Source organism: Ambystoma mexicanum, chromosome 7p (genome assembly GCF_040938575.1).
Source record: "Ambystoma mexicanum isolate Mex_15411 chromosome 7p, UKY_AmexF1_1, whole genome shotgun sequence".
Classification (NCBI taxonomy): Eukaryota; Metazoa; Chordata; class Amphibia; order Caudata; family Ambystomatidae; genus Ambystoma; species Ambystoma mexicanum.
In genome coordinates this window covers 599419464-599433079 of record NC_090939.1, presented here as the reverse complement: position 1 = coordinate 599433079, position 13616 = coordinate 599419464, and the positions used below count along the sequence as shown (strand labels likewise).

General features: G+C 43.9%; 1 protein-coding gene across 4 annotated transcripts in view; it reads left to right on the top strand.

The window, feature by feature from the left end:
- The window catches only part of HERC2 (HECT and RLD domain containing E3 ubiquitin protein ligase 2), a 2956340-nt gene that overhangs the window by 1565936 nt on the left and 1376788 nt on the right, over window positions 1–13616 (top strand). For all 4 annotated transcript variants that reach the window (XM_069636605.1, XM_069636607.1, XM_069636603.1 and 1 more), the window contains exon 51: window positions 4221–4329. In XM_069636605.1, coding sequence (XP_069492706.1) covers window positions 4221–4329 — 109 coding nt within the window. The remainder of the gene's footprint in view (window positions 1–4220; window positions 4330–13616) is intronic.

Genomic DNA, 13616 nt, shown 5'->3' with positions numbered 1-13616 from the left:
TCACAGGAGATTTTCTTAAATTACATGTACGCGAAAATGTATACGTTTTCGGAGGGTGAAAACTAGGAGCATTGTGGGATAGCACGGACATGCCATATACATGTCCTTTTACAGAAATGCTTTGGTCGGCGCCTAACGTTGTTTGATACACAAATTGTAATACTCAAGGACAGCCACTAGCTGACTAACTCAGCAATGCATGTGTCTATAGTATAAATACAAACTCCTGAAGACTGTTATTGTTTTTAGAAGGTAGACTATGGGAAAATGTTAAATCACAAATTTCGAGGAACTTCGTTTCAGTTGGGATCTTGTAAGCGTTACAGTTTGATAATGTCCGTCCTGATGAGTAGTTTTCCAGCCAGGCACTCCTCTCAAGATTTCCATGCATATACGTGACGTGGCCGAAATAGCAGAGGACAGTATGATTGTCGCACACCATGGCAACATCTTTTCATCCATTCTTTGCTTGCACACAGCAATTCAATTAATCCTGCTGCTTTCCTTTGCATTTTCCAAATTCCCATCTGTTTCTTTTTCTTCTCTTTAAAGATTTGATTTCATTATACCAGGCATAACGGGTGGGTAGTACAATATTAATAGACAAATCCTGTCATTTAAGTTTCTGATGTTTTCTGTGGTTTTTTGTTATGTAGCTCGGGCTTTACTGAGGTGACATTTTATTTTGATCACCATTGAATTCTGGTAATCTTTACTTTAGTTTCTATTTGTTGAATATATTTGAAGAAAAAGCCTTAATTACTTTTGTAGTCTGTGCTCAAGGCAAATGGATTGTAACTAAAGCGCGGAATGAAAGTTTGAGAAGTGATCCCGTCAGAGACGTTTTTATGGAAGGGCAAAAGGGGCACTTGCCCAGGGCCGCCACCTTGGAGGGGGCCCCACAAGGCTACCTGATCTAAAGAAGTAAGATTCCTTTGTTCACCATACTTAAATAGCACACATCAGGATATTGCATTGCATGGTGCTGAGGCTCTAAACCCACTGCCTGTCTGTTTTGGCAAGTACATTCTGCCTCAATCAATTCATCATGTAATGCTTTCTGTGTTCACCGTGGTATATATAGTCTGTTTGTTCCTTGCGACGCAAGTCCTGTAGCTTTCTTTCCTTCCTGTGGGAATTATGTTGATCATGTGCAATAGCCAAATTTGAAATGCATATTGGTAATTTGAGTGCCACAATGGTTCAGAAGTTAGCTCAGTGTGTTAAGCGCTCATTGCAAAGATGTGTTCCTATGCAAGATTACAATAGCACATTTCCTGTAAGGCTGGCTGAGCCTTTCCTATGTCTGAAATGTATAAACCTGCCTGCATGTATACTTGGTCGTGCAGCACAACAAGTGCTATTATCAGCGATGTACCTGCACCAGATATGGTTTGCTATAAAAATGAACATGCCATCCTTATGGTGAAGGTCTAGAAATTGGTTTGTTTAGATGGGGTGTTGTAAAACCTCAGCAATCACCTCAAACAATGAGCATAAACTTTTAGTCCAAGAGATGAATAAGTATCCAAATTTGGAACCAAAGCATTCATGCTTGTATCCTGGCTTTGCCAGCAGACAATACAGTGATCCTGGTCAAATCATTTAATATCTCCTACATTACTGGTACTGTCTTCTGTGAAGTTTGCCTCCTTGCATGCTGGGGGCATCGTTTAGCCAATAACTTGATCTTTCGTCTTATGTAAGCAATTTGAGTGGAAGAGGTGGTAGACAGAAGGGTGTGGACCAGATGGTGCAGAAGTCGGGCAAGCATATTTTAAAGTCTGCTTGTTTGACAAAAAATACGCTTTGCATTTTTGTAAAAGTCGAACGTTTTTCTGCACTTTTATAAATGACAATTTCACAAGCCAGTGTTTTGAAACTAAGTAAAGCTTTAAAATACAAAAGACCAACCCAGATTAAATCTGTTAAATCACACTGAATGGTATGCTGGTACTTAGATACATCTCTTGATGATGGAGATAATGAAGCTAGAATCATTCTGTCTTACACCCTTCTATAATATTTAGTCTTTGAAAATTATCATGTTTGGTAATGGGATTTGTGTACTTTCCAAGTCAGTTTTATAAAATGAGATTATTGTAGTTCATGGTAAGAATTGGTAATGAAAGTGTTCAAATGCAGAAATTGCAGAGATCACAGATTCTCCCCACCAGTGTGTGTAATGCTATGCATCTAATTTAATCGTGTATTGCCTAGCCTCTCGAAATTGCCAGTCCCTAAACCTTTCAAAATTGTCAGCCCTTCAGAGAGATTTCCGTCTACGGGTTTGATCTTCAAAACAGCCTCACTCATTGTTTCAATGGCTATAGTGTTGCTTTCACTATAATAGTGAGCATTGATATATTGCACACCACAGGAATTTTATTCTTTTGATCTCTAATGGAAACACTATTTGAAAACCATGTCCCACTTGAAACACTTGTCTATAGGCGCGTTATAAATGCCATATCATATCACTTATAATCTGTCTGTCTGGATACAGACAGCTTCCTGGTAGCTTCTAATCTGCATTCACTATCCATGCTATGGTATGTATAGCTTTCTCTTTCCTATCAATTGGTCTCCGCTATCCATGCTTGAGCGCGTTTGCGTTCTGGGAGACAACAATTGTGAGTTCTGTCTATACATGTACCTTTTACATACAGTCCTGCATTAATACTACAGGTTGCATACCTTCCTGGATGATATTGATAAAAGGTCTCCTGAATCTATGCTAGAACAGAAGTCACCTCTTTGTAGACTGATAATGTTGGCCTTCAAATGGTACTTGTTTATCAGTCTGATTAGAGCAAGGGGACTTAAAGCGAGTAAACATTCTTATTTTTAATGCTGTGAGGCAGTATATCAACCTATGGGTTGTGATTGAGGCACAGGGTGCGGGGCTGGGGCAGATATTCTTGATCACTTAATTACTTAGGTTTGGTGGAGGGGGGCCCCAAAGATGTCGTGCCCAGGGCCCCAAAAGTGCTTAAAATGGCCCTGGATCCAGTAGGGAAAGGTGACTCAATGGCCCCTGTGGTGTTGCTGCATGTTTGTCTTGCATAGGCTATCACACGGTGCAATACATAGAATGTGGGAGTTTTTACTTTGGGCTCCAAGACATTTAAACAAACTGCTAAATGCTGCAAACTTTGCGGTCCCGAATTTAAATGTTAACTTTCTCTACAATTTTTGCACTGTTCAATGCAGCACATTTGGCCAACAATGTATTTCACTGTTAGTCGGTAGGTCATTGATGCTGCTATGATATTAAAAGTGACTGTTTCGCCTTTGAAGAAGAGGTATCCTAGGGAAGTCTATCAAATAATTTCAGGTGGCCAGTGCTCCATGCCCCAGACTTCTTAGGAAGCACTGTTTGGTAGACACACCGTCCACAGAGGCATCCTTGACCTAATTGTAAATGAGAGCTAGTTTCTATGTGCATTACCAACATTTGTGCTAAAGCCAGGGCAGATTTCCAAGTGTATTATACCACCTTTTAGATGTGTTTTACACTATACATGCATAATGTTTTAAAAAAGGTCTCTTGATCAAGAAGGGATGTTTATTTTTACTAGTTTCCCACCTCACTCTAAATCATGCATCTTGCCCACAATGAAAAAGCCTGATGTCATTTACATCTGCCACCTATGTAAATATTTCTATAGATGGTTCCACTGCTGTCGGATATTGCAAGTTTTCAGTGTCTGTAGTACAGAGTCACTTGTATTAACTCTTGTGAAAAATCCACCTATATTTAAATAATCCCCTCCAAAATACCTGCTTAATAATAATGTGTCTGCCGAATAATGTTAATGTAAGAATAAAATGAGATTTGTCTTGAGTTGCAGTTCCTATTCACATTGCATGTCATGAACATGGCCTTACACTTGTAATGATTTTAAAAGTAAATAGTAGCACATATTTAATATTTTCTTTAAATACTAAATCTTGTAACTACATTTCTTGGACATGTTAGAAGCATTACATTGTGTACCAGCCTTATTCTAGATTTCTGTACCATTCCGTTCCCTATAGGTTTTAAGTTGAGATATATGTAAGGACAATTTGTTATATCAACTCTGTGTCTTCCAATTTACACCTGATTTTTATCAGTTTAATGGAAGAAAACTGGGTAATATTTGAAATTTTACTTAATTAAGGTATGCATGTGCATGGTTTCACGGTTTTTTCATGGAATTATGTATTGCCTTTAGCTTTTAGTGCAAATGGAAAAGATGTCATTGTGGATTTCCCCCAGCAGTCTCACTGGACTGGACTGTTGTCAGAAATGGAACTGGTTCCCAGCATTCATCCAGGTGTCACGTAAGTTTGTCTCCACATTGCAATTTTCAAAATGTACCATTTAAATTGCTTGATCTAACGTGCAAGACAATCTCTAGTGGCACCCTTAGCAGAACCATTCCCTCTCTGAAGGTTTAATGCATGTTTGCTGCTCTGCAGAGACCACTTTGTTGTAACAAAATCATTTTTGACTTTACATTAACACATTTTTGTTTCGTTTGAATAAACCATTACGTGTATGAAAATCGTATCTACAACAGTGAAAGGGTACAAAGCTCGGGCCTTCAGAAACCAGTGAATTCCACTTTCGAAGGGATTGTGTCCCCCGACGTATTCCTTATCTTTGATAGATCATCTCCCAGCTTGCTGGCCTCGGTATTCACGAGGAATATATCGATATATTTGACTGAAGAACTGAGCAACGATATTCTGAGGCCCCACAAAGCGTGGAAAAACGGAACTGAGCAACGGACGCTGCTGGAGTCTACTTTTACGCGTAGTGACGTCGGCGCCGATACGGTGGCCGTCGAGGGGCATCGGCTTGAGGTACGTCGACGCGCAGCGCCCTCTACTGAAAAAAAAAATTTGAGGCCAGCAAGCTGGGAGATGATCTATCAAAGATAAGGAATACGTCAGAGGAACATCCCATCGAAAGAACGTTACAAGGTAAGAAGTAACTTGTTCTTCTCTTTCAACCCCTTATTTGCTCCTACATCCATCACCTTTCCTCCATACTGAAGGGGGATTCCTCGTCCCACAGGAACGGATCCTGAGCATTTTCTTGCCCCACAATACAACTTTCCCTTTAAATTAATGCACTCAAGGCATGCCCATCCACACTGACTCCACCCATATATTCCATGCTTGCCAGTACATTTTGCCGCTTGACAGGACTTGACACCTTGCACCTGCTGCAACGTGTTTTTTTTTGTCACTACTTTACATAATTATTTTTGTTTTGCTGCATGCTAGCCTACCACACCATCATACCCATGTATGCTGGTGATAATTGATTTTAGTTCCTGTTTTGGCAGGAATTTCCTTTCATCGGACGCCCATAGCTTCCCCCTGAGGAGTTTGGGCCCTTCCCACCAGTGGTATTTCTGTTTGACCAGTGTAACGTTTGGATCCCAGATCTCCCATCACTGGGTGCGATCCGGAGGGTCATCAGATACTTTTCTTCAGAGAGCCACATTGGGGACAGTAGCCCTTGCGTCCATGCCAAACCAGTCCATGTGTTCAGCCGTAAAATGGCAGAGAGCCAAGGCCAATCTTCAAGATCCAAAATGGCATAACTGAATCGGAATAATGGGCATCTTTTATGTGCTACAAGCGTTCTTTCCGAACATCTGCAAAAGAACTATCTGGATACAAACTGACGGCTCGATGACTATGTTCTATATGAATAACCAGGGGGGTATAAGGCCCCCTGCCCTATGTTATCTAGCTTTATCAGTCTGTGAATAGGCTCTTGCATGCGACGTACTGCTAACAGTTCATCTTGCTGCTAAGAACAGTTCATCTTGCATGTGTTCTGAACGAGGAAACTGATCTCCTCAGGCTAAACCAAGTCATTCACGATTGGGAAATCAAGCCCATGGCTCTGCATCCCATCTCCCGAGTGTGGGGTCTTCGCTACACCTCTCAGGGCAGCACTGGCGCTAGCCTCCTAGGAAATGTGCTAAACATTCCCTGGATGGGGGAGTTCCCTTATGCCTTCCTGCTGATCCTCCGAAGTATTGGCCAGTCTGAAGGAAGCCGCAAACTGCATGATACTGCGAGTGTCGCAGTACAGGGCAGGTTTTCGTTTTCAGAACTAGTGAGGCTGATGGGGCAAGGTCCTATTCCTCTTCCACAGTGGTTCAACATCCTGACTCAAGAACAAGGGCAACATCCTTCATCCATGCCCTCAATTGCTCAGTCTAGCAGTCTGATTCCTATGGGCTTCGCTCTAGGTCATTTGTCTGTCCAGAGAGAAAATGAAAATCATTCAGGCAGCCAGGAAGCAGCTATCACTGAGCCTTGGAAAAAGGTATCAACCCCCTCTCCCAGTGGCTTGGATGGTGGCTTTAATGACGTGCTGTCCTTCTCGCACCTGATGTCATCGAGCACCCCTATCACACCTAATTGGTGGCCATTGCAGCCTACTGGTTTGTGGACGAGTTGTCCTTTTCCACTGCAACGTCAGTGGTACACAATCATCTGTAGGACCTTCTGCGGCTGCTCCCGCCTGTCAAGGGCTAGCCTTTTCTGGGGTCGGAACATCATTTTATCAGCATTAACCTACAAACCCTATGAACACTTTGAGCAGCCAACGCATTCCACAGAACTCAAGTTCATCTCCTGGAAGGTGCCCCCATTGGTCGCCCGCTCATCCGCTAGACGAGTTAGCGAGATACGAGCATTTTTGACCTCAGAACCTCACACGTTCTTTCATAGAGATCAGGTCGTGCTGCACATGCACCCGGCCTTCCTATCAAAAGTCATTTCTTCGTTCTATATTCATGAATGCGCGATGCTCCTGTCGACGTTGCTCCTTCTATATTAAGGAGGAGGTAGTCCTGTTGACGTTCTCTCCTGAACCCCAGTCCTCCACGGCCAGCTCACCTTCACAGGACCGAACACATCAAAAAAATCTACTCCGTCCTCTTCGGGGGACACAACCCAGACAGTCCAGCATCGAAAGCCATTATAGTTTTATGGTTTGGCTCTGCGTTTAACTATTCAGATTCTTTTCAGAATCTGACTCCACCTAAGGGTATGCATGCTCACAAAGTGAGGGCAAAAGCCACTGCGGTAGCGTTTCAGACTCGCGTCCCGTGGGATGTCATTAGTAGGGCTGCCACGTGGTCCATGCCGTCAGCCTTTTGCAGGCTCTATTTTTTGTGTACCAGTTCCATTGCTGACGCCAGTTTGGCTAGGCAGTCTTGAGAAACTTGTTTGCTCCTAGTTGGACTACCTCCTCCCGTGTATTTGTCTTGCTATGAAATCTCATCAGTATGGAGGAAAGGGAACGGGACGTAGGAGTAAGAAAGTTACTTACTGTAGTGACTAATGTACATTTTTGGTTTGGGGTCTGAAGAGTGGGAGCCAGCTCAGGAGGTTAGCTCGGGTAGAGGGATCAATGGCAGTATAGAGAGAGGGGACTAGGTAAAAGAAGGGGAAGATTGAGTAAAGGCGGAATAGGGCAGTTATGCTGTCCCAGTTCATCTGGTTTAAGATGGATTTTCAGAACCTGCCCTGTGGACAGATTCAAAAGTGCTGCACTATTCTGGTGAACAGGGAAAGGTACTAATGTATAGCCAAACCTATCTGAGTGGTGTGACTGAGCAGCAGGTTTTAGACTTGGAGTGTAGAAGCGCTGAACGCTTAAGTTAAGCACACAAAGAGCACTCTTAATAATGCAAGTAAGGCACCATGTATAACAATTGCATTAAACTCTTAGCATTTTGAAACCACAGGTAAGTAACACACTAATAAGCATACACTATTATGTACACATTCACTTTTGGGAATCTCTGGCTACTTTTGAAAAGTGATATCGACATGAAACACTTAAGCTTTTGTAAAGGATTTCAATCAGGCGACACGCACTCTGCGGTCTCTGCCTAGTATGTAGCGCCCAACTGAGGTGCTTTTCTCCTTATTTATGTGGATTCAATTTTGGGATGGTACACCACTCATATCACACCCCCTTTTCAAATACCCCGGGTCACAATGGACCATGAACCAGGCTGGTTGGTCAAATGCAATATTTATTTATTTATTTAAAATTCAAAAGAAATCAAACACTTTTAAGATATGGCAGCAATCACCAATGGAGTGACAGTTACACATGATAATGTGAGAAATGCACTGGGCTTGACTTTTTAGTGGAGTACATACACAGCACAGCAGAATAAGAGCACCTTTAATTTAGGACAGATAGCACTCAAGTTAGGATTTCCCCCTGCAAAGATCCCTCAACCCACGAAAGATCAATTCCAAATGGATATAAGGAATAAGAAGCTGAAAATGCAATCCAAATCCGACCTTCAAACTACAAATAAGAGTGAAAAACGTATTTGGAAACCTTGCAATGTGAAAAAGGGCACTGGGAGATGGATGAATAGAATAATGAATGTGTGCAAAAACCTTGAAACAAATACAGTTCTTCACTAAAGCAACCATTTAAAGGTATTCACAATCACAAGCAATGGATTAGCAAGAGCATACAGTTCGAAAAATTAGTGGAAGATTTAAAGCAGTTTGCAATCAAAATGAAACGTTGGAAACTTTGCAAATATTTCAGTTTTCCGTGTAAATTTACTAAAACGGTTTCTTTGAAAAACGGGTAAATCACAATGCGGTTCTTTGGTTGGGGGATAGCTATAGATCACAGGTACACTATGGAGTTGAAAGTAAGTCTCTAGCTGGTAAATTGAATGAGTTATGCAAGATCTAAGAAGGTGCACTTTGAGTAACTGAGGCACAAAAAAAGGAAAGGAAATCAGTTTGTGAGAAGAACAGTTTTACTCTACACTAGAGTATTCAGGCTAGGCCACCAAAGAGGGACACAGTAAGCTCCAGGGTTGATTCGCAAGTTCAACCCCCTTGCCCCAGCGCCCACCCTGGCGGAACCAGTACGATCACTCGAAATAGGGTTAATTGCTTAGGATTTCACAAGACATAATTACTCAAGAGATGGCGCTAGTACTAGAAATCAAGGGCAGGGTTGCAAAAATGATTGTGACAGTTTGAACAAGGTATCAGGATAAGGATAGGGCGACTTAGATATTGGGATGAGGGCAAGACAAGATATGCAATGGGTTTAGATGGGGTGGCAATTGATACTCACAGTCCACTTTTTAGTTTTTGGATTTTGGACAGACAATGGTTCTGGTCACTACACCAAAGGGCGCCTGGCACACAGGTGGGCAGTTCTGGTTACAGGGTAGCATTTCTGGTCACTGGATACTACTACAGGTTAGCTGGATTGCAGGATTGCAGCAGCATGCAGTGAGTGGCAGCAAGCCAGGCTGGATCAGGATGCCAACAGTACCACAGTTTTCCCCTTGTTAATGGGACATTTAGTTTTTAAATATTGTAGGCCTTGCTGGGAATGGGATCAGCACTGCTTGGGTGCTGCAGTGGGCCCTGGAGCAGCAGTGCTTGGCCTTGTAGTGGAGTCTGGATCTGGACGATGACGTGCACAGGAACGCAGCGGTCCTTATTTATAATGCCTAATGACTTCATCAAAGTATAGGCTGGGCAGGGTTAACTAAGCACGCCCCTAAACTACTTGAATTGGACAGGGGTGCTAATCTCCACCTTGCTGTCAACTGATTAGATTTCCAAGGGAATGATGTCAGATTTATGAGGTGAGTTTTACCATGTCCAAAAACTCACACATTTACTTTACTTAACATCCGATTTTGCCAAAAACATACATTTACACCATTGCATTCTCTTGGCAAATTATATACACAGTTTACATATGTTGTGCAGCACATATCCATCCGATCCTCCAGTCTGTGGGACTTTGTTTCGGCCTTCTGATACATTTTGGTAATTTTAAACATGAAAGATTCGGCCCAAAATTCCCTTACTTTATACACAGATGCGCGTTCTCCCAAGGGATGTATGTACAGAAATGTATGTTTGCAATATTGACACTTTTCTATTTATCCTGAATACTTTATTTGTGCCTTCTTTTAGAGACATGATAGGACTCACTGACACCTTGGGGACAGAAAGGGCACTTTTAAACTGCAATATTATTACAATTTTTCAAAGTCTTGCTTGCATAGATAGGAGTCTTTAAAGATTATTCCTGAAATAGTCTTTGTGACCAAATGGCAGTCTTTGTTCCTGGGTCCATTTTATTTTCTGTCCTTCACTGCTGCCAACTGACATTTCCTTTAGAGCATGGTGGGGGTTTCTCCCTTCTGAAGTTATATTGCCCCTTCACATTTCCGACTTCCTACCCTGGAAGCTTCAATGTTTGGGTCTCAGCAGAGACAAAAGTCTGTTCAACCCTGTGATTATCAAGGGGTTGTCAGTATCGGCTGAGAGAGCCCTCCTTTTGGTGCCACCCCTCCAAGCAGAAAACCTGTTCTTCAACTTGCAGCTCCAGCCACCATATTTTTGACCTTTTAATTTCTGATCTTAGATCCAGAATTAAAGCAAGCCGGTTGCATCAAATAACCCATGTTATATAGTCTCCCCAGCAACAAACCCCTTCATATCGCTATAGACTGGAAGGCTTTCATTCACCAGTGTACTGTTCCAAAACACAGGCATTTGTTTTTCTTTAATTTGCAATAGCCAATTTCTTTACACGTGGTGCAGCTGGCCTTTCCTTCTTGAATACAACTTTTCATCTCCAGCAGCTTGACACACTGTCTAGCAGCTATAGTTCTCTTGAAGGCTGGAGTTGGTCTGCAGCACAGATACATTGACACAGATATGGCTCAGCTAGATTCTCTCTGAACAGCTGAATTTTGGATACTTTTGCACTGAAAATTAACGCGTTTCCGTGTAACTAAAAGTAAAGTTCCTGGTTGATTTGTTTTTAGAGTTGGTTTGACTGGGCTTGTCAATTCAGAATCATGCCTGGTTTTGCTGAGGCACAGTGAAACACACAGGGCTTGGTAGGGCTTTTTAATCACAGTGGCTTTAAGGAACAGAGGGAATTATCATCAAAGCCACATTTTTTTTTAAGGTGAAAAGGGGTTTCTTTTCAATGGATATTTTGGCTTTTTGCAGCAAAGCTATGCTGGTTTTTCCACTTTCTTCCTTTTGTTTATGTCGGAACACACTGGCAATCTCCTTCAATGTGTCCCCTGGTTCCATCCTGCCCGATGTGTGCTTGGCAGGATGGTGCATCCATTTTTGTTGTTGTTGCTAAACACAGTTTTGAGGCTTAGTGATGTGGGGCAATGCCCGTTGAGTGCGTCAATATATCCCACACATTGCAAAGCAAGTGTAGAAAGAATAAGATGAGTAATGACCAAATTAGAGAACTAATTTGTAAGAAAACAAGGACTTAAAATACCATACACACCCTTATAAATAAGGGACTACACTTTAAAAGTTTACCCCTTGCTTGAAAAGATGTGGCCTAAAAGTCTCAATATAACTCCTTTCAGAAGGCTATGGTCTTTTAAGGAGTATACACAAGTGGTGGCAAAGCCAAGAAGCAGTCATATAAGTGTTTCAAAGTTGAAGGATAATAAGAGTAAGTTCTTGAGAGAATCTTTCCCAATCCAACCACCTTTGGGGAAGCGATGGGAGGATCTTTGGCCAGAACTTTACTGATTACAGTCAGACAAGGGAGAGGTAAACCAACAACTTTACACCCCTTAGGCCCTGTGGAGGTAGGAGGTATTGTAACAGGCATGTTTACTTGCACTTGCCCCCTGTACTCGGATTCATTTAGGAACACTTCAGAGGCTCTGAAATTTCTGGGCCACTGTGCCCTCTTACGTCCCGTCCCCTTTCCTCCATACTGCATGGGCATCCTTTCCAAGTTTTCACCAGAAAAAACCTTCTCCTTTAAGTTGAGGTGCACGGGGGTGCGGCCCAGGGAGCATGCGCTGCCCTGACTCTGCCTTCCGGCGCCACACCTCAGTCCCCTTTTCGTATCAACGGGAACAGGCCGAATTTACCAGCGTTCATGGCTTTGGCCATGTAAATCCATTAGCGGATACTTCTTCTTTGACTTTTGTCTTTTTATCATTCAAGTACTTGATCCTCAGGAGTCACGCTCTCCCCAGCGCATGCTGACTTCCACAGGGTTCAGCAGGTGTCCATCCTGCAATGGGCTCTTCCCAACTTCAGAACCCCATGCCCTCTGCTTACGTTGCCTTGGCCCAGACAACGGTTGGCAAGCTTGTACAGAGTGTGGCTTGCTGTCATCGAAATCACTGATGAACAGACTAGCCAGGTGGAGGGAGCTCTTCCAGAAGTTGCCTCCAGAGGACCTCAAGAACTTTGTGAAACACTGAGCCAGGCCCAAGGTAGGGCCGCTATTTTCCATCGCACCCCGCAAAGGAGACTCCTTCCCAAGGACTCTCCCGCGCGGGAGGGACTGTTCAGGTCCTTGTACCAGCACATGCACCGAGGCTGCTGTAGCTACCGGCCTTTGAGCGGAGGGATCCTTGGATCCTCCCTGTGGCAATGTTGAGGCACCGGAAGGTTCTTGTACCGGATTATCATCCGGGGGGCTATGCCCTAGTACCGGCAATACGTCAGAGGGGGCGCCTAAACGCAGCTCTACCGACTCCCGGGTCGAGGGAGTCACATCTACCGGGTCTAGGGTCCACTCTGGCACACATTGATTCCTCTGGACGTGCCATCTGTATTGCCATGGACATGAGAAGGATGGCCTGGCTCCGGGCAACCAAGTTCAAGCCGGATGTCCAGGAACGTATTCTAGACCTGCCCTTCGAGGGCAGTGACCTCTTTGACTCCAGCACATACGAAGAGCTGGACAAGAAGAATAGCTCTCAGACGGCCAAGTCTTTATACTGACAAAGACCACGCCCAAAGCGTACTCCCAGTCTCAGCAACGCTTGGATAAGGGTCGCTCCCCTGGAGGCTTGCGCAGCTTCCAGGAACGGAGGTCTAGACAGCCAGAACGCTCCAAAAAGGAGGGGCAAGGGCTTTTTTCCAGTCCCCCTCCTCCGCCTCTGAGGGGAAGAAGTCGTGACAGACCCATTCGGGTCCACGTGTCGCCAGTGGGTGGCAGGCTTGATCTTAACGCACACTTTTGGCGACAGAACTTTGCGGACCTCTGGATCCTGTCAGTAGTATGCTCGTGGTACCGTCTACCTATTCCTGCCTCCCCTCCCTCCTCTTCCGCAAGTTGGGACAGCAACTCTTTTGGCAGAGATTCAGTCGCTCGTCCTGAGCCAGGCTGTGGAGGAAGTCCCAGCCTCCCAGTGAGGATCGGGCTTCTACTCCAGGATCTTCGCCATTCAGAAAAAGAACCAGGCGGGCCTGAGAGTTGTACTGGACCTTTCTACCGTCAACCTCTCCTTACCTCTCCAGAGGTTCAAGATGGTGACGCCAGCTTTTATTGCGAAGACATTATGCAGGAGAGACTGGATTTGCTCCCTGGATCTGAAAGACACCCATCTGCACGTCCCGATCTGGCAACCCCATAATTCTTTCCTCCGGTTCAGGATCATGGGCTGCCATTGGCAGTACAAGGTCCTCCCTTTTGGCCTCAACTCGGCCCCCAGGGTATTTACCAGACTCATGAACGCGGTGGCAGCCCTCCTCCGGGCTCAGGCCTCCATATATACCCCTACCTAGACGACTGG